General features: G+C 47.3%; 1 protein-coding gene across 1 annotated transcript; it reads right to left on the reverse strand.

Annotated features, from left to right (window-relative positions):
• Positions 1-230: 230 nt before the first annotated feature.
• LOC101828969 (purine nucleoside phosphorylase) lies at positions 231-7285 on the reverse strand. Its single transcript, XM_040735766.1, has 6 exons — positions 7104-7285; positions 3380-3549; positions 1860-1963; positions 1493-1668; positions 1189-1379; positions 231-806 (listed from the first exon to the last, which is right to left on the reverse strand). Exons 1-6 carry the CDS (start codon positions 7268-7270, stop codon positions 586-588), a joined length of 1029 nt encoding a protein of 342 aa, XP_040591700.1. The 5' UTR covers positions 7271-7285; the 3' UTR covers positions 231-585.
• Positions 7286-18039: the final 10754 nt, after the last annotated feature.

Raw genomic sequence — 18039 nt, forward strand, 5'->3', positions numbered from 1 at the left:
TCAGGAAAGCGGCCGGGGCAAAGCAGAGCTCAAGGAAGAGGCTGCCCCGCCCCGCCCCGCCCCGCCCCGCCCCGCCCCGCCCCATTCTTCACTTTCATCCTTTGCCACAACCTCTTCTCCATCCTTAGCTGCTTCCAAAAACCAGAGACTCATACAAGACGTGGTCCCAGAGCTCCTCAAGTCAATCCTGGCCAATGCCTCATCTTCACACCAAATTACACACAAAAAGAAAGCGTGTGATCTCTTTATTCTCCAAACATTGTGGTACTAAATAGAGAGGTATTGGGTTGGTCTTTGGTCTCTAGTGCGTTAGGGGAGCCAGGCTGAGCCCAGAGGAACATGGGAGACCTAGCAGGTACTGTTTGAAGGCGGAAGTCCCAACCGTGGTGGGGCGGCGAGCTCCGGCTCCTCCAAAGGAGTCAAAGTTCAACGGTTCTGTGAAGGCAGCTGAGCAACAGAGACGGTCATCAGAACAGCGGGAGACATTGGGGGGTGAAGGGCAGGGATCCTCCTCTCCCTTTCTGCTACAATCTGACAGCAGAGACTAGTGACCCCACCAGGGCAGCACCGAGCACCCGAGGCCGGTCAGCTGGCAGCATGCTCCCGGGATGGAATGCTCTCCATAAGAATGGAGACAAAATGTTCCAGCTTCTGTGCCGCTGCTTTTCCAGCTTCTAAGACTTCCTGGTGATTGGCCTTCTCCAGGTTTGCGTAATCCATGACAACCTTGTTAGTAATGAGTGAGAAACCGAAGACACGGAGCCCACAATGTCGTGCAACGATAACTTCCGGGACCGTGCTCATGCCTGATGGGGAGAAAGAAAAGGTGACCCTCATGCGGTTTTCCTCACCGTCCACTCTCACAAACTCATTAAATCTCAGAAAGCATCCAAAGCGACTAAATCAGCGTTGAGCACTTACTGTCCCACGCCTCTTCAAGTAGTCTTACTAGTTTTTGATACACTTCACCAATACAGTCTGTTTCTGTCATTTGCGGCAATTAATGATATGAGGCAACTTCCAGCCACAGGTACAGAAGGCAGCTGTACTGATATTCTGTAACAGTGTTGAAGCTCAAGCCTGTCTTCACCACTTTCCTAGTAATCCAGTTCATCCTTACCCAGATCCACAACCTCTTCCTCCCCTTTGCTGTTTTACCAGATCTTTCCCTCAAACCCCCCTTCTCACCAACAGCATCTGCTCCCAGCATTCTTAGCAGGCGGCTCTCTGCCACGGTCTCAAAGTTGGGTCCTGCCAACATCACATAGGTGCCTTCCTGTAATTCCCGTTGCTCCCCCATTTGTTTCCAGGCAGTCAAAGCCTTCTGTCTCATATTCCGGTCATAAGCATCAGACATCGCAGGGAAACGGACTCCAAACCTAGAGCACAGACTGCATTACCTCAGATACACGGCACTAAGTGAACTTTTCTTTCCCAACTCTTGGCCAAGCCCAGACCCTCCACATATAGAGCCAAGGATAGAGATGTGTACCTTTCATCATTGGGGCCTCGGAGAGGGTTTTGACCAGAGAAACCAGGCAGGTTGATGTGATCACGGATCAGCATGATATCTCCAACTTCAAAATTGGGGTTGAGTCCTCCAGCTGCATTGGTGACTACCAAAGTGTCTACACCCAGAAGATGGAAGACCCTCACCGGGAATGTCACCTTAGGTGCAAAAAGATCAGAAAAAGATTTTTCAAAACCTCACCAACCTACCCACAAAGGTATGCGTAATACACACATTGAAACAAGAGGAAACAAGACGTCAAAAATTCACCCAGCTGAAATAGACAATAAGGTAGAATAGCTCTCCGCACCTTCCTCCAAGTCCAACCAAACTTGTGTCCCTGACTTACCTTTGACAGTGAGTACCCTTCATACGTGTGGAACCTGCCCTGCATCATGACACAGGCTTTGCCATTCAGGAACCCAAACACCAGCCGGCCGGCGTGACCTTGCACTGCACACAGAGAAGGAAAAGCAAAGTGACCATTCTTTCCTGTAACACACACCCTGGCAGTCACTGTGTATAACATATGAGGATATAATTAGCAGAAGATAACGGAAGTCTGGTGTAACTTGAGGTTAGAGATGTGGGATAAGAATATTTGATGTGAACATATAACAACAACAAAAAACCAGTTTTCCCTCCCTCCTCTCCTCCCAGCCCCCCCTCCCTCTGTTCCCACATTCCAATCCACTCCTCCTCCGTTTCTGTTTAGGAAAGGGCATGTCTCCCGTGAGTTCCAACAAAACATGACATATCAAAGAGAGATTCATATTGTAAGGGAGCAAAAGTGAGTACAAATGAACGTTGGATAGTGGACTCAGTAATTATAGGCCTCTTCCACGATTTTTCCACATTCTTACCACGTGTCTGACAGCTAACTCTAACTAACTGTATGCCTCCTTATTCCTGCTAGGGAGCTCCTGGTATATGCTGGCATCCTAAAGATGAGTGAGGAAGAACCAGTTTGAGACCATACAACTCTTTCCTTTTGGCCTACTGGGAAAGAACACTCATCCTGGGTATATGGGGCCTGGGAGCACAAAGATTAAGCATCACTACCATCCCCATTACCTGTCAGTGTCTATATTCCTCTAAGGAATGAATCTGTCAAGAAGAGGGACTAGAAACAACAAGAATCATAAAAAAAAACTAGTAATAGAACAAAGTTGATATAGCTGAGAGAGAGACACATACACAGAGGGAGGAGACAGAGAGAGAGACACACACAGAGACAGAGACAGAGAAAGACACAGACAGACAGACAGACAGACACACACACACACACAGAGTTTCAATTCTTTCCTTTCAGTACATGGGTCTTGGGGACTGAACGTCATGCTTGGGGACAGGAACTTTCCTGCAGAGCCATCACACAACATACTAGAGAATTTCACTACCCAAACACACACTATGGAATTTCAATCAGGGTAATTTCTTCCTAAAGTCATTCTGATTCCCCAGTGTCTGCTTCCCTCTCTTGCATTTGTCTTTGGTCAAATGATAGGACAAAAGTAGGAACATCTGTCTGACTATGATTGTGATTGCACATTTGTCCATCATGGCGGTCTGAATAAGAGTGGCTCCCATAGGTTCATACGCCTGGATACTTAGTCGCCAGCGAGCCATAGATTCATACGCTTGGATACTTAGTCGCCAGCGAGTGATTTTCTTGGCCTTCAGATGTAGTTCATGGCTACTGCTCTAGAGTCATGCATGCTGCATGCTCCACATGATAATGAACTGAATCTCAGAAACTGAAAAGAAGCCCCAAATTAAATGCTTTTAGAGTTGTGTTGGTCACGGTGTGTCCTCACAGCAACAGAACAGTAACTAAGATACCCTCAACATCTCATTTCCAGCCAGTACCTGTGCTTTGGGGAAAGTTGGGTATTTCACTGTATTCAAAGATCTGGGCCTGAGTTAATTTATTAGTCAGACCTCCCAACCCAGAACCACAGATCACTGCCACTTGAGGTCGATGCAGGGTGTGAGACAGAAGCCACTCAGCGGTGCTCTGGTAATCTTCGTACGTGAATCTAGGGAAAAGAACAAAGTAAATTCACCTTCCGTCCCAAGCGCAGAGGAAAATAACTGTTAGCACAAAAAACCTGGTGGATATTCTAAGGCATCAGAGGACAGAGATGGCAGGCCAGAGGGAGTCCACTGTTTATTCAACCACTTCCCCATCTCTTTTGAATCAGGCCCACTAAAAGTCTAAGGTGAAACATCCTTCCTTCAGTCCAGAGCATGACAAAAATTAATGAAGTCTGTTTCCATTAACAGCCTCACCTTCTTAAGTGCTCAGCCAACAAGCTGTACCCGGGCCTTAGGAGGCCCGTGCTCTGGTATGACACACATAGGAACAGAGGTTTCAGAGTTACGATGCAGTAGTCAAATCAAGCAGAGGAATCAGTATGAATTAAGGCCTTCCTGGAGGCGAGTTACTTGCCTTTTGCTTTGCTTTGTCTGTTTGATACAGGGTTTTCCTACATTGCCTAAACTAATCTCCAACCCCCAGGCTCGAGGAATCTTCTCACCCCAGCTACTAGAGTAGCTAGGACTTTAGGCAGTTCTTTGGGTAAAAAAAAATTTTAATTTAGTTTTTCATTTAAAAATTTAATTTAGTTGGTATGTATATGTGTGCGTGGTGTGTTCAAAGCATGCTATAGATTGTGTGTGTTGGTCATGGGATAACTTGTGAATTAGTTCTCGCCTTCCACCTTGTAGATCCCGAGGATGGAACTTGACCAGGCTTTGTAGTGAGTACTCTACCTTCTTATCTTTACTATGTATTAATAAGCACTAAGAACACTAATAGTACAAGTCTATACATGAGCTTCAGTTCCTCTGGACATGTTTCTTTGACTCCTGGATATGGACCTCTGTCATTTGTAATTAACAAAGATACTCAGTGGCCGAGCCTGGTGGTCCACACCTTTCATCCCCGGATTGGGGTGGCAGAGGCAGGTGGATCTATCTCTGTGAGTTCAAGGCCTATCTGGTTTATATAATGAGTTCCAGGCCAGCCAGGGATACATAGATCTATTTAAAAAACAAAGACTATAATGAGTATGTATATCTTAAGATCAGAAACTAGGGCTGGAGAGATGGCTCAGAGGTTAAGAGCATGGACTGTTCTTCAGAGGTCCTGAGTTCAATTCCCAGCAACCACATGGTGGCTTACAACCATCCATAATGAGATCTAGTGCCCTCTTCTGGCGTGCAGGCATATATGGAGGCAGGATGTTGTATTCACAATAAATAAATAAATCTTTAAAAAAAATCAGAAACTAAACGTCAGTCTCTCAGTCTTGATTTTTCATGTTACACCCAGAAACCTCCATTTTTAACAAGTGTCTGCTGAAAATCCACACAGACAACACTGGTTTAGGATTTTATAACCAATGCTGTGAGATAATAGGCCTGGTTTTTGTTCTGCTTTGCAATCGTTAAGTTTCTTAGCCGTGAATCATAGCTCACACTGTCATTTCAGTACTTCAAGGTAGAGAGAGACAAGAGGATCTGGAGCCCAGGGCCAGCCTGGGTTACATACTGAGTTTCAGACTGGCCTAAGTTACACTAGACCCTGTCTGAAAACAGCAAACACCACCAATATTTAAACTGAAGATCAGAGAAGCAAAGCAGCTAAGCCAGTAGATCTTAACTCTACCGGGCTGAAATGGCAATCCGGCAATCCTGTCTCCACGACTCCTCAGAGACAAAAGCTCTCAGTTCCTGTCTTCTCCTCCTTTTTTTTTTTTTTTTTTTTTTTTTTTGGTTTTTCGAGACAGGGTTTTTTTTTTTTTTTTTTTTTTGGTTTTTCGAGACAGGGTTTCTCTGTGGCTTTGGAGGCTGTCCTGGAACTCACTCGGTAGTCCAGGCTGGTCTTGAACTCACAGAGATCCGCCTGCCTCTGCCTCCCGAGTGCTGGGATTAAAGGCGTGCGCCACCACCGCCTGGCTTCTCCTCCTCCTTTTATTCCTTTCCCTGACCAGCCATATCCTCCATCTCCACCTGGGATTAAGGGCGTGTGATCCCAAATGCTGGGATCAAACGGGTGAGCTTTGTTGCTCTTTTAGACTGATTCAATCTAGTGTAGCCCTGGGTGGCCTTGAACTCGCAGAGAGCCATCTGCCTTTGTTTCCTGAGTCCTGGGATTAAAGTATGACACCACTGCCTGGCTTCTATGGATAACTAGTATAGCTGCTTTGTTATTTTAATCTCCAGTGGCTTTTTTAAAAAGTCACAAACAATATATCACCACATCTGGGCCTATCCCTTCAGATTAAAAACTTGCTAAGAAGCCAGGAGTTGTGGCGAAATGCCTTTCATGCCAGTACTCAGGAGACAGAGACAGGTAGTTCCAGGACAGCCTGATTCACAAATCGAGTCGTAGGACAGCCAGAGATAGTCTATATAGTGAGTTCTAGGACAGCCAGAACTGTTACATAGAGAAACACTGTCTCAAGAAACCAAAGGGTTAAAAAAAAAAAACCAACCCAGAACCTTCAAACAGTCCCAAGTCCAATTCCATCACAATCAACTAACTGCAAAGATCAAAGATTGCTCCTGGAAGTGGAAGAACTGTGGTGTACGTGAATTGGACACAACTAAAAAAGCCTCAGCAAGAAACGTGTTTCTTCCAGCAAGAGAGTCTTAAGTCCCAGCTTCCTGGCAGACCCAGACATTAGGATAACGAGCCCACCTGATGTTAAAGCAAGACACAGTCACAGGAGTCTATTGTAGGAAACAAACAGGACCACACACAACAGGTTACCCTCGATGAAACAGCTAGGCAGGGCGGGGACGGATAGAGTCACGGGGTGACAAAATGAGGCAAGAAACTAATGAAACAGCATCCCAAAGGGGCGGGAAGAAATGGTTCATGGCAATCAGCCATGTGCAGCCACGGCTCAGCCCTGAAGAAAGAACACCTCGGACCTGCGGTCACTCCAAAGCTACTGTGAGCCCTTGCAGTTCTGCTTGTGAGTTAATCTGGGAATTCCCGACGCAAAACTCGTTGTTGTTTTTTTCCTTAAAGTGGACAGGAAGGGGTGGGTGTCTTCTGAGTAGATCAATAAATACAGATTTCCCAGCCCTAAAGAGATCCCAACTTGTTAAGGCAACCCCTAGTTTGGAGGGAAGATTGGGGCTGTCTTGGAAAGCGAGCGATTTTTCCTTCTAAAGGAGGAACTGCGGGATAGCACAACAGAATTATCTCCTGGGTTACCCGGACCCCTAGGATGCAAACTTGTGTTACGAAGTAGGCAGGGCTCGTCCCTGCTTTTCCACTAGCATCCCGACACGCCACAGAGGCACAACAGTTCCTGATGGGGGTCGCCTACACTGCGCTACCCTGCTCCTTCCTGCCCTGGGGCGCCCCTCCAGCTGGATTCCCGCGCCCGCCCAGCCGCGCAAGCGTCCCCACCGTTCCGGAGCCCTGAGTCCGCCACCCGGCTCCGTGCCAGGCCTCTCTCTGCATCCCCGGCGGAATCGCTCCTTCTCTGGGCCCGGGCTGCTGAGTTCCCAGGTCTCGGCGACAGCCCGTCGCCCTCGGCAGAACGCCCGAGTCCCCGGGCCTGACACTCACTCGTTTTTCTCCATGGTGTCGCCGACGGCCGCGCTGAGATCCTGCCCTTTCCGCTCCGCGGGCGACACCGTCTGAGTCCGGCCAACACTGCTAGTGCACTGCGCTCCGGGCCCGGCTTTATAGCCCCAGCCCCTGGCGCCAGCCAATGGCAGCGGCCTCGTCTCCATGGTGATACACCCTCATCCAGAGGTGTGGCAGGAAACCCCGGCCGCGTTCTGCTCCCAGGGACCCTCTCCCAGCCTGGGGCAGCCACACAGCCCCGCACACGCTCCTGGCTCTCCCAGCCAGGAAAGCAAGCCTGTGTGGGAAGAAGCAGGGTGGACAGCGAGCCCCGGAACCGCCCATCGGCAACTCCATTCTCCCGCTGCGTTATTGGGGAAGAATTCGAGGAGCGAAAAATATTCAAACCACTGATAGTGCGATTCTAGAATAAAACGAAGTAAGACGTTGTCCGAGTTACTTTCCGGAATAGGGAAACAGGGCCGCGTGAGTAACAGTGCTGACTCGGTGCCTACAGGATTTGGGGAGACACGCAGAGGCCCAGATCGCGGGGAGTTCTAGACTGCTTAGCTCGGACAGCATGGTGACAGGTTGAACGGGTGGGAGGAGGGAGGGAGCCATGCAAAACAATAATAGCCCAGTGTGGTGGCGCATACCTTTAATCCCAGCGCTGCTCAGGGCAGAAGCAGAGGATCTCTGTGAGTTCCGGGTGTGGTGGAAAGAAAGAAAATATATATATGGTTTTTTTTTTTTTTTTTTTTTGGTTTTTCGAGACAGGGTTTCTTTGTAGCTTTGGAGGCTGTCCTGGAACTCGCTCAGTAGACCAGGCTGGTCTCGAACTCACAGTGATCCGCCTGCCTCTGCCTCCCGAGTGCTGGGATTAAAGGCGTGCGCCACCAACGCCCGGCCTTGATTGCTCTTTTTAATTTTTAATTCGTCTATGTTATTATCATCATTAGGTTTTTTTTTTTTAAACATTAGGACCAAGTGTGGTGGTGCACGCCTTTAATTCCAGTACTCGGGAGGCAGAGACAGGTGGATCTCTGTTCGAGTTCGAGGCCAGCCTGGCCTCCAAAGCGAGTTCCAGGACTGTAACACAGAGAAACCCTGTCTCGGGGAGGAGAGCGCTTTCTCAGTATGCATTAGGTCCTGAATTCCATCTTCAATACTGCTGTGAGTGAGTGTGAGTGTGTGTGAGTGTGTGTGAGTGTGTGTGAGTGTGAGTGTGTGTGAGAGAGTGTGTGAGTGTGTGTGAGTGTGAGTGAGTGTGAGCGTGTGTGTGTGTGGGCATGTACCTAGAATGGTGGCTCTGGCCTGAGTTCCAACTACTGGGGAGACGGAGGCAAAAAAGGTCAGGTGAGTCCAGAAGTTTGAGGCTAGCTTAAGCAACATAAGGACAGTCAATCTCAAACAAATAATATACATTTAAAATACATAAATAAAATATATAAATATTTAAACCTACCTAATGGTACCTTCAGGGGTCTCCATCACAGCACAGAGTTTGAGAATCATGGTCCCAGTCACTTTGATATGATCTCATTCCTGAGTTTATACAATTATAAATGAGTAGGCTCTGTAATCAAACTACCTCTGTATGAGTTCTTTCTCTACCCTTTGTCTACCAACTGTGCCATCCATCCCCAATAAAATTTCTGTGCCTCAATTTTCTCATCTGGAAAATTATTAGAGTGATTTACTTGCTACTCTTGCAAGGATCATATAAAATATGGTTAAGTGTTTTAATAAGTACCTGGCACTATAATTATGACTATAATTATAATAAACACACAGTAAGCTTCCCATTGTCTCTTTTTAAACTTTTAATATCCCCCTAACTTTAAATCGAATCAAAGAAAAATTAGTGGTTCATTTAGTCTGTCAGCACCGTCTAGAATCCCACAATACTCAGAATAGCCACATGTTGTTATTAGCATTTAATAAAACTATGATCATATAGTCATAAGTGGTGGTGCACACTTTTAATCTCAGTACTTAAGAGGCAGAGGCAGAGGCAGAGCCGGGCGTTGGTGGCGCATGCCTTTAATCCCAGCACTCGGGAGGCAGAGGCAGGCGGATCTCTGTGAGTTCGAGGCCAGCCTGGTCTACAGAGCGAGTTCCAGGACAGCCTCCAAAGCCACAGAGAAATCCTGTCTTGAAAAAAAAAAGAGGCAGAGGCAGGAGGATCTCTAAGGTTGAGGCCAACCTGGTCCACAGGGTGAGCTCCAGGACAGCCAGAGCTGTTATACAGAGAGACCCTGTCTCAAAAACAACAACAACAAAAAACAAAAGAAACAAAAAACCCAAGCAGAATTCTTGCAGAAGAATCTCGAGAGCTGGGCTGTAACTCATTGATAGAATATCTGTCTAGCTTGCGTAAAGCCCTGGGCTCAGTCTCCAACACCATACAAAGCTGGGTATGTCGGTCCATGTCTGTAAGCTCAGAACTTGGAACGTAAAGATAGAAGGTCCAGAAATTCAAGGTCATTCTTAGCTACAAATAGGTTGGAGGTTATCCTGGCCTATATGAGACCACATCGCAATTCAACTGTTATCTCTCATTCTCTCTAGATCACAAAATAGAGTTTACTCCTGCACTTGGGAGGCAGAGGCAGAGGCAGGCAGATCTCAGTGAGTTTAAGGCCAGCCTTGTCTACAGAGTGAGTTCCAGGACAGCCAGGACTATTACACAGAGAAACCCTGTCTTGAAAAACCATAAAAATAAATAATAAATAAAAAGAAGTATTTACTCCCACTACCACCAATATTTCTCTAATTATTGAAATTAAAATTGTTCTACTTTATTTTGTCATTTGAAGTTTCACTTTCGTTCTTTTATTTCATTTTCATTTCCCCATTTGTGCCTCCTCCCTGAGGGCTTGGAAAAACCGGGTAGCACTAAGAAGTCATATAATAGCTTTGACCCCAAAGAATGGCTCCAGAGAGGGCGGCTGACGGCTTCCTAAATAAAAAGAACTGGGCCTCCGGTGGTGGCGCACGCCTTTATTCCCAGCACTCAGGAGGCAGAGGCAGGCGGATCTCTGTGAGTTCGAGTCCGGGCTGGACCGACAGCCTCCAAAACAATACAGAGAAACCCTGTCTCATAAAACAAACAAACAAAAAAAAGGACTGAGCCTCATGAAAGACATGAGTCACAAGGGAGCAAAAGCCCAGAGAAGTCCCCACCCCTCCCCACCCTGCTCAACCCTGCCCCCTGCTCAACCCTGCCCTCTGGACTAACGACTAATTCACTCTGCATATTATGAAAATCATGTTTTAAATGTTTATTTCATGCTGGGTATGGTAGCACATGCCCTTAATCCAAACACTCCAGAGGCAGAGGCAGGAAGATCTCTGAGGCCAGCCTGACGCTCACAGAATTCCAGGATGGAATAGAGAGACTGTCTCCAAAACATACATATTTTAACTTTAAATATGTGCATGTGTTTTTGCGGAGGGAGTGGACACCAGTGCGGGTAACTTACAGAAACCAGAGGTGTTGAGTCCCCTGGAGCTGGAGTTGCAGGCAGTTGTGAGTTGCCTGATGTGGGTGCAGAGAACCAAATCTGGGTCCTCTGCAAGAGCAGTACACACTCTGCTCTTAACCACTGAGCTGTCCCTCTCCTCCGGCTCCTCAAAAGCATCCTTTGGTCTGGAAGTGGAGATGATGAGCCACTAACTCAGAGAAGAGAAGGAGGAGAGCACATGGCTGGAGAGATGCTCAGCTGTTAGGGCACTTGTTGCCCCTGCTGAGCAGCCAGCGGTGGCTCCTGGCAACCATACCTCGGCTCACAACCTCCGCGGCTCACAACCTCCGCGGCTCACAACCTCCGCGACTCCAGTCCCGGGGGATCTGGTGCCCTCTTCTCATCTCCGGCACCGGGAATTCACCAGGGGCACAGACATCCATGAGGAAAAAGCATGCCATCTGAAAGTTAAAAATGTTACTAAAATTGGAATACTTCGAGCGACAGAAGCCAGACAAATGCTGCCCCTGCTCTGCCTCTGCAAGCCATGCACTAGTTACGACTTGGCTGCCATGTGAAGAAAATGTAAGTATCTGCAGTTCCTTTCCTTACACCTACCTTCCTGCTAAATTTATCGGGTTTTTTTTTACTTTATCTTTCCTTTCATAAACAAATGTATACACCGAAGCCACTCTTAATCCCGTATTTGAGAGTGACCCCTCCCCACTCACTGCCACCCCAACCTCCTCACCCTCAACCCCCTTGGTGAATATTGAACCTAACATCTCAGATGCGCTGGGCAAGCACTCTTCTATTGAACTGTGTCCCGTGCCCTTTTCTTTCTGTTTTAAGGCAGTTTCACTAAGGTACCCAACTTGGCTTTAGAATCACTATGGAGCCATTCAAGCCTTGAGCTTGCATCCTCCTGCCTGAGCCTCTCAAGTAGGGGTCTGGCCACCAGAATACTTTTAAAGCAGTGATTAAGTTAAATAACATCACAAGGTGGGAGGGGCTGTTAGCTCACAGAGGCTGCTCCCATTGAGGGAATCAGCCATACTTCATGTGGTAGTTTGAATAAGAATGCCCCACCCCCAAAAACCCATGATGCCAGGCTGTGCACGCCATTAATCCCAGCACTCGGGAGGCAGAAGCAGGTGGTTTTCTGTGAGTTAGAGGCCAGACTGGTCTACGCAGCAAGTTCCAGGACAACCAAGGCTACACAGAGAAGCCTTGTCTCAAACAAACAAACAAACAAACAAACAAACAAAATTAGGGTCTGGAGAGATGTCTCGGTGGTTAAGAACACTAGCTGGTCTTCAAGAGCTTCTTCAATCTCCAGAAACCACAGGATGGCTCACAACCATCTGTGATGAGATCTGGCGCCCTCCTCTGGCCGGCAGGGATACATGCAAACAGAACACTATACATAACAAACAAATGAATCTTTTAAAAAAAATGCTTCCCATAGGGTCATGTATTTGAATGTTTTGTCACCAGAGGCAAGAACTGTTCGAAATGATTAGAAGAATTAGGGGTGGCATTGTTGGGATAGGTGAGGCCTTGCTGGAGGAGGTGTGTCACTGAGTGTGGGCTTTGAGGTTTCAGAACCCCTGTCAGACTCAGCTCCCTGCTTTGATGATAATGGACTAAGCCTCTGAAACTGTCAGCAATCCCCAAGTTAAACACTTTCTTTTATAAGAGATGCCAAGGTCATGGTGTCTGTTCACAGCAATGGAACAGCGACTAAGTCAGAAACTGGTACCAGGAGATGTATTTCTGTGATAGGCCTAACTATGCTACTTCCTGGTGGGATGTATGTTACAATATGGAGTGAAGTAGGGAACTGTGGCGGATCCCATGGCAGGCAAGGGACAAACGCACCAGGCAGACAAGGCTTGAGTGGGAAGTTTTACTGGGGAAAGGGCAAGGAGGGGAGAAAGGGAAGGGAGAGGGGGGAGAGAAGAGAAAGAGAGGAAGAGAGGGAGGGAGTAAGTCCTGTCTGCCCCTTCAGAGGAACAGCGGGAAAGAGAGCAGACTAGGCGGAGTTTGCAGACTATGCAGTGATGGAGCAGCCACAGGACCTTGGGCTGGCCAGAGTACTGCCTGAGTACATCCTGCGAGGTGACGGGGGACAGGAGGCCAGCATAACACCTGAATCCTAACAAGATCCACTTGCCTCTGATTCCCAAATGCAGGACTAAAGGCGCGCGCCACCACCCTGCCTCACCCAACTACTTTTCTAGTTTTAAAGATTTCTGGGGCTTGGAAGATGGTTCAGGAGTTAAAAGCACTTACTGTTCTTGCAAAGGACCTGGGTTCTATTCACAGCACCCACATGGTAGTTCACTACCAACCATAACTCCAGTTGCAGAGTATACGATGCCTTCTTCTGACTTCCTCAGGCACCAGACATACACTTGGTGCGCATACACGTGAGCAAAACATTTATATGTATAAAAAATGAATATATCTAAAAATAAATTTAAAAACCAATAAAAAAGGATTTCCTTGCTTGTCCTGACTAGATAGAAGTGATCTCATCTTTACTGTCACTGTTTCTGTCTTGTTTCTTTGAGACAGACTCACATACGTCCAGGCTTTCTTATGTGGCTGAAAATGAACTTGAAGTTCCTACAACCTGAGTGCTAAGACCGCAGGCATAAATGACCATACTCAATTTATGTAGTGCTTTGTGTATGGTGCCAACTGAACTAGATCTCCAACCCTCCTCTCTTCTTATACTTAAGTTACATTGTTATTTATTATGAAGCACATGACTTTCTAGCATTGATTTTTTTCATACAATAAAAGATTACTAGTGTTGACATTTCATCTGCCAGTGTTTACGTTATTTTGTTCCTCTACCCTGAGCATAAGTTTCTCAAGGAGGGCCCTTCACATGGAGTAGATGTTCATTGCGTTTCTGTAACGGCCCTGATAGATGAACAGGCTGGAAAACACACTCACTGGGGCTGAGGTGGTAGTCGGGTTATGGCGCTATGGCGCAGTGGCTTAGCATGCATGCCATAAAGTTCATCTTCAAGGAGACAGGAAAGGAGAGGAGAGGAGAGAGGCCAGGTAAGGAGCGAAAAGGAGAAGGAAAGGTGTGGTGGTGTGAAAGGAAACGGCCCTTAGAGGGAGTGGCACTATTAGGAGGTGTGGCTTTGGAGGAAGTGCGTCACTGTGGAGGCAGGCTTTGGGGCCTCATATATGCTCAAACTAGGCCAAGTGAGACAGTCCACTTCCTGTTGTCTGCTTACCAAGATATAAGACTCTCAGCTCCAGCGCCATGTCTGCCTGCACACCACCATGTCGCACCACGATGGTAATGGAACAAATCTCTGAGCTGTAAGCCACCCCCAATTAAATGTTTTCCTCTATAAGAGTTGCCACAGTCATGGTGTCCCTTCACAGTGATAGAAACCCTAACTAAGACAAAGGAAACAAAGGAAGAGGGCCAGAAAGAGGATGAAAGAAGAAAAAATATTATAGTGGCTTTCATCATAAGATCTAGATATGGTGACACATACCTGTGATCCCAGCACCAGAGAAGCCAAGACAGGAGAGTCAACAAGAGTTCAACACCAGTCTGGCCTACAAAGACTCTACCTCAAAAACAGCAAGGGGGGTGGGGTCTGTCCAGCATAGACAGGATCCATGGTTTGCTATGAACACCAGAATATAGTAAAGAAATAACCGTGGTAGTACTAAGACCTAGCCTGATGATGCTTGGTAACTTCTCTTTTATTGCTTTTGCACTTCAGGAACACCAGACTCCACAGACGCTAGGCCAATCTGGTACTCCAAATTATCACCTATGTGAGTGAGGCCATCTCTGGCCAATGAGCTGTTTCCAGTAATCTTCTGAGTGTGTGTTCATGAGGAAGCCCAAGGGGTATGTTAGAGGAACCACTCAGAGAACATGACAGAATCAGGAGATCACGTTACTGTTTGGGTGTTGTCTGTCATGCACCAAAAGTCTTTGGACTGAAGACCAAAAGAACTAAGATGGAGAGGTAGTTCGGAAGTTATGGCACTGGATACTCTTCCAAAGGAGCTGGGTTCAATTTCCAACACCTATATGGTGATTTACAACAATCTGTAATCCAGTCGCATGGGATCCAACGCCCTCTTCTGGCTTCTGCCGGCACTAGGCAGGAAAGTGGTACATTGACATGCAAGCAAAACACCCACACAAATTAAAATATATGTGGATATCATCTGTCTGTCTGTCTGTCTGTCTGTCTGTCACCCATACATCTGTCTATCCAATCTATTATCTCTATCTGAAGACCAGAACTATTATTTCTCCATGTTAATGTTTTCTATCACCTTCATGGCCTTTCTCATAAATTACCTTGTTTTCTGGGCATGTAATTTCTGATCACTATCAAAACATACTGTCTCTCGAAGGAAAGATAGACTTTAGTGATCTGCATTCTCCTACAGGGCTCTGCCCAGCACTCTGGGCAATGTTAGAACACAGACTCTCTAAAGGGGCTCAGCCACACCTAAATTGCTGTCATAGTAGCTCCAAGGTATGGTGAAACAACAGGGTTAACTTCCTAAATTGTGACCTGTCCAGTTTAGTATCTTCCCCAATCTGTTAAATTCAGAACTACTCTCCTATAGTTTCAGAGACCACTCCCCCCCTCCTTCTTTAAATTTTCTTTTTCGAGACAGGGTTTCTCTGTGGCTTTGGAGGATGTCCTGGAACTAGCACTTGTAGACCAGGCTGGTCTTGAAGTCACAGAGATCCACCTACCTCTGCCTCCTAAGTGCTGGAACTAAAGGTGTGCGCAAGACCTCTCCCTTCTAATGTCAAAGTAAGGGACTTCATTTGCTCTGAGTTGCTATTAGACATGCCATCCAGGCTTCTTCCTCTCTGGGTGGTGGCAAAAATCAAGACCTGACTAATAGAGATCTCTCCCTATGCATGTATTATTTAAAACAGGTAGTGAGTGATTAATTACTCCATCTTCAGACTAAGTAGAGGCTCCATCCAAGAAAATTTTGGCAATCAAGGTTTACAGAAGGGTCTGGAGAGATGGCTCAGCAGTAAAGAATGTTTATTGTTCTTGCAAAGAGCCTAAGTTCCATTCCAGCATCTACAGAGCACCTCACAGATGTCTGTAACATAGTTCAAGAAACTCCAATTACCTCTTCTGACCTCAGCAGGCTCCTGCATACATTTGGTGAACATAAACTCAAACACACACACACACACACACACACACACACACACACATTAGTAAGTGCATTGGAACTAGTGTGATTTCTCAGAGGGTAAAGGTACTTTGTCCAACTTGACAACATGGATTCAATTATCAGGACCCACATAGTGGAGAGAACCAGACCCCAAAAGATGTCTTCTGTCTGACCTCCCAACAAATAAACACACACACACACACACACACACACTGTATAATGAAATTGTGTGTGTTAAATATCGTGGTGGTACAAGCCTTTGATTCCACCAACCGGGAGACAGATGCAGGTGAGCATCTGTGAGCTCCTGTCTCAAAACAAACAAACCAACAGATGAAATGTAACTCTTAAAATCATCTCTTTCCGGGCTGGAGACATGGCTCAGAGGTTAACAGCACTGACTACTCTTCCAGAGGTCCTGAGTTCAATTCCCAGCAACCACATGGTGGCTCACAACCATCCATAATGAGATCTGGTGCCCTCTTCTGGCTTGCAGACATACATAGGGCCAGGATGTTGTATTCATAATAAATAAATCTTTAAAAAAAATCATCTCTTTCCAAACAGAAAGAATTTGGGTCACATGGCAGGGTGGCGGCAGAAGACAGCCAGGTCCCACCCCTGACGGTGGGTGACACTACAAAAAGCAAGAGAGTGACGGGGAGGTGGGGACGATGGAAGAACAGAGAGAGGGGTGTGTGCGGTATGGAGAGGCGGGGTTGGGGACGTGATGGCAGGGGCGGCAGAGAGGGCCGAGGTCCATGTGATGTCATCCCCAGCAGGGTTGGCATGGTGTACACAACAGCCTGGAGCTCATCAGGTGCGGACTCAGCCCCCGAGCCCGGCCTCAGGGTCCTCCCAGCTCTGGGGACAACAGAGGCCTGAGATGAGGAAAAGTCACACTCTGGATTAGACCTCCTTGAAGGACCTCATGGCCCGTGATGCCACCAGAGGCCGCGGCGGTGCCCGTGGCCAATGCTACTGCCCCGGGCCACAATGAATCCTGAGATCCATGTTGTATGCTGTTTATGATGCGGCCTGAGGCCTTGGTGATGCCTTCAGGCTTTGCTGTTTTGGGGTGCTGTGCTGATGCGAGCAGTATGTACAACCATCTGCCGTCATGTTTCAGCATGTGCCCCGTGCAGCCACTGACAGCCATTAGTGGGTCAGTGGTCCTGATATAACCGAGGGCCATACTGATGTCTGCAGTGGTCCCGATATAACCGAGGGCCATACTGATGTCTGCAGTGGTCCTGATATAACCGCGGGCCATACTGATGTCTGCAGTGATCCTGATATAACCGAGGGCCATACTGATGTCTGCAGGCCATACTGATGTCTGCAGTGATCCGGATATAACCGAGGGCCATACTGATGTCTGCAGTGATCCGGATATAACCGAGGGCCATACTGATGTCTGCAGTGATCCGGATATAACCGAGGGCCATACTGATGTCTGCGGTGATCCCGATATAACCAAGGGCTATCACCAGAGCCCATGGGGTGGCCGGTCGTCTAGGTTACTGCCTGACGCCATGTTAATACCCCAGGGCTTGGAAGACAAGGTCCCACCCATTTCTTGGTCCTACACTGCAGTACAGGCAGTGGCAATGGAGTTGGGGGAGCTGGTCCTGGCTCCTACCGAAGGGGTCTCAACTGATAGTTTCTGGCATGGATGAGCAAGAGAAAGATTCATCTTTCCTTCAGGGATGGTCACTAGGAATTTCACCGTGCTCCAGTGAATACATGTACAGCCCAAAATGTACTTTTTGGGGAAGAGGACACAGGGGGCTTGGAAAGACTGGAAGGTCAGTGTAATTGGGGTGCATGCTGTGAGACTACCAAATAATCAATAAAAAATAATTTAAGGGAAAAACTTCCAAGACTTCTTTTTTTACACAACAGTTTTGTCATAAGAATACTTACAGGGGACTGGAGATGGCTCAGAGGTTAAGTTTTGAGGCAGTCTCCCTATGGCTTAGGCTGGCCTCAGACCTCAAGGCAAACCCGAATGTCTGACCCTCCTGTCTCCATATTCCAAATTCTGGGGTTACAGTCCTACACTGTGACCTGCTGGTTTTAGATTTTGCGTGGCTTTATTTTTATGCAGGTGTACGTGCACACTCCCATAAGCCACATTTGTCCGGTTGCTGGGTGCCATAAATTGGCACCGGGGGTCCCCTGGAGCTGGAGTTACAGGCAGCAAGCGCCCTAGGGAGGGTTTTGGGAACCGAACTAGACTTCTTTGATTTAGCAGCAAG

This window comes from Mesocricetus auratus, unplaced genomic scaffold (genome assembly GCF_017639785.1).
Source record: "Mesocricetus auratus isolate SY011 unplaced genomic scaffold, BCM_Maur_2.0 Super-Scaffold_100048, whole genome shotgun sequence".
NCBI lineage: Eukaryota > Metazoa > Chordata > Mammalia > Rodentia > Cricetidae > Mesocricetus > Mesocricetus auratus.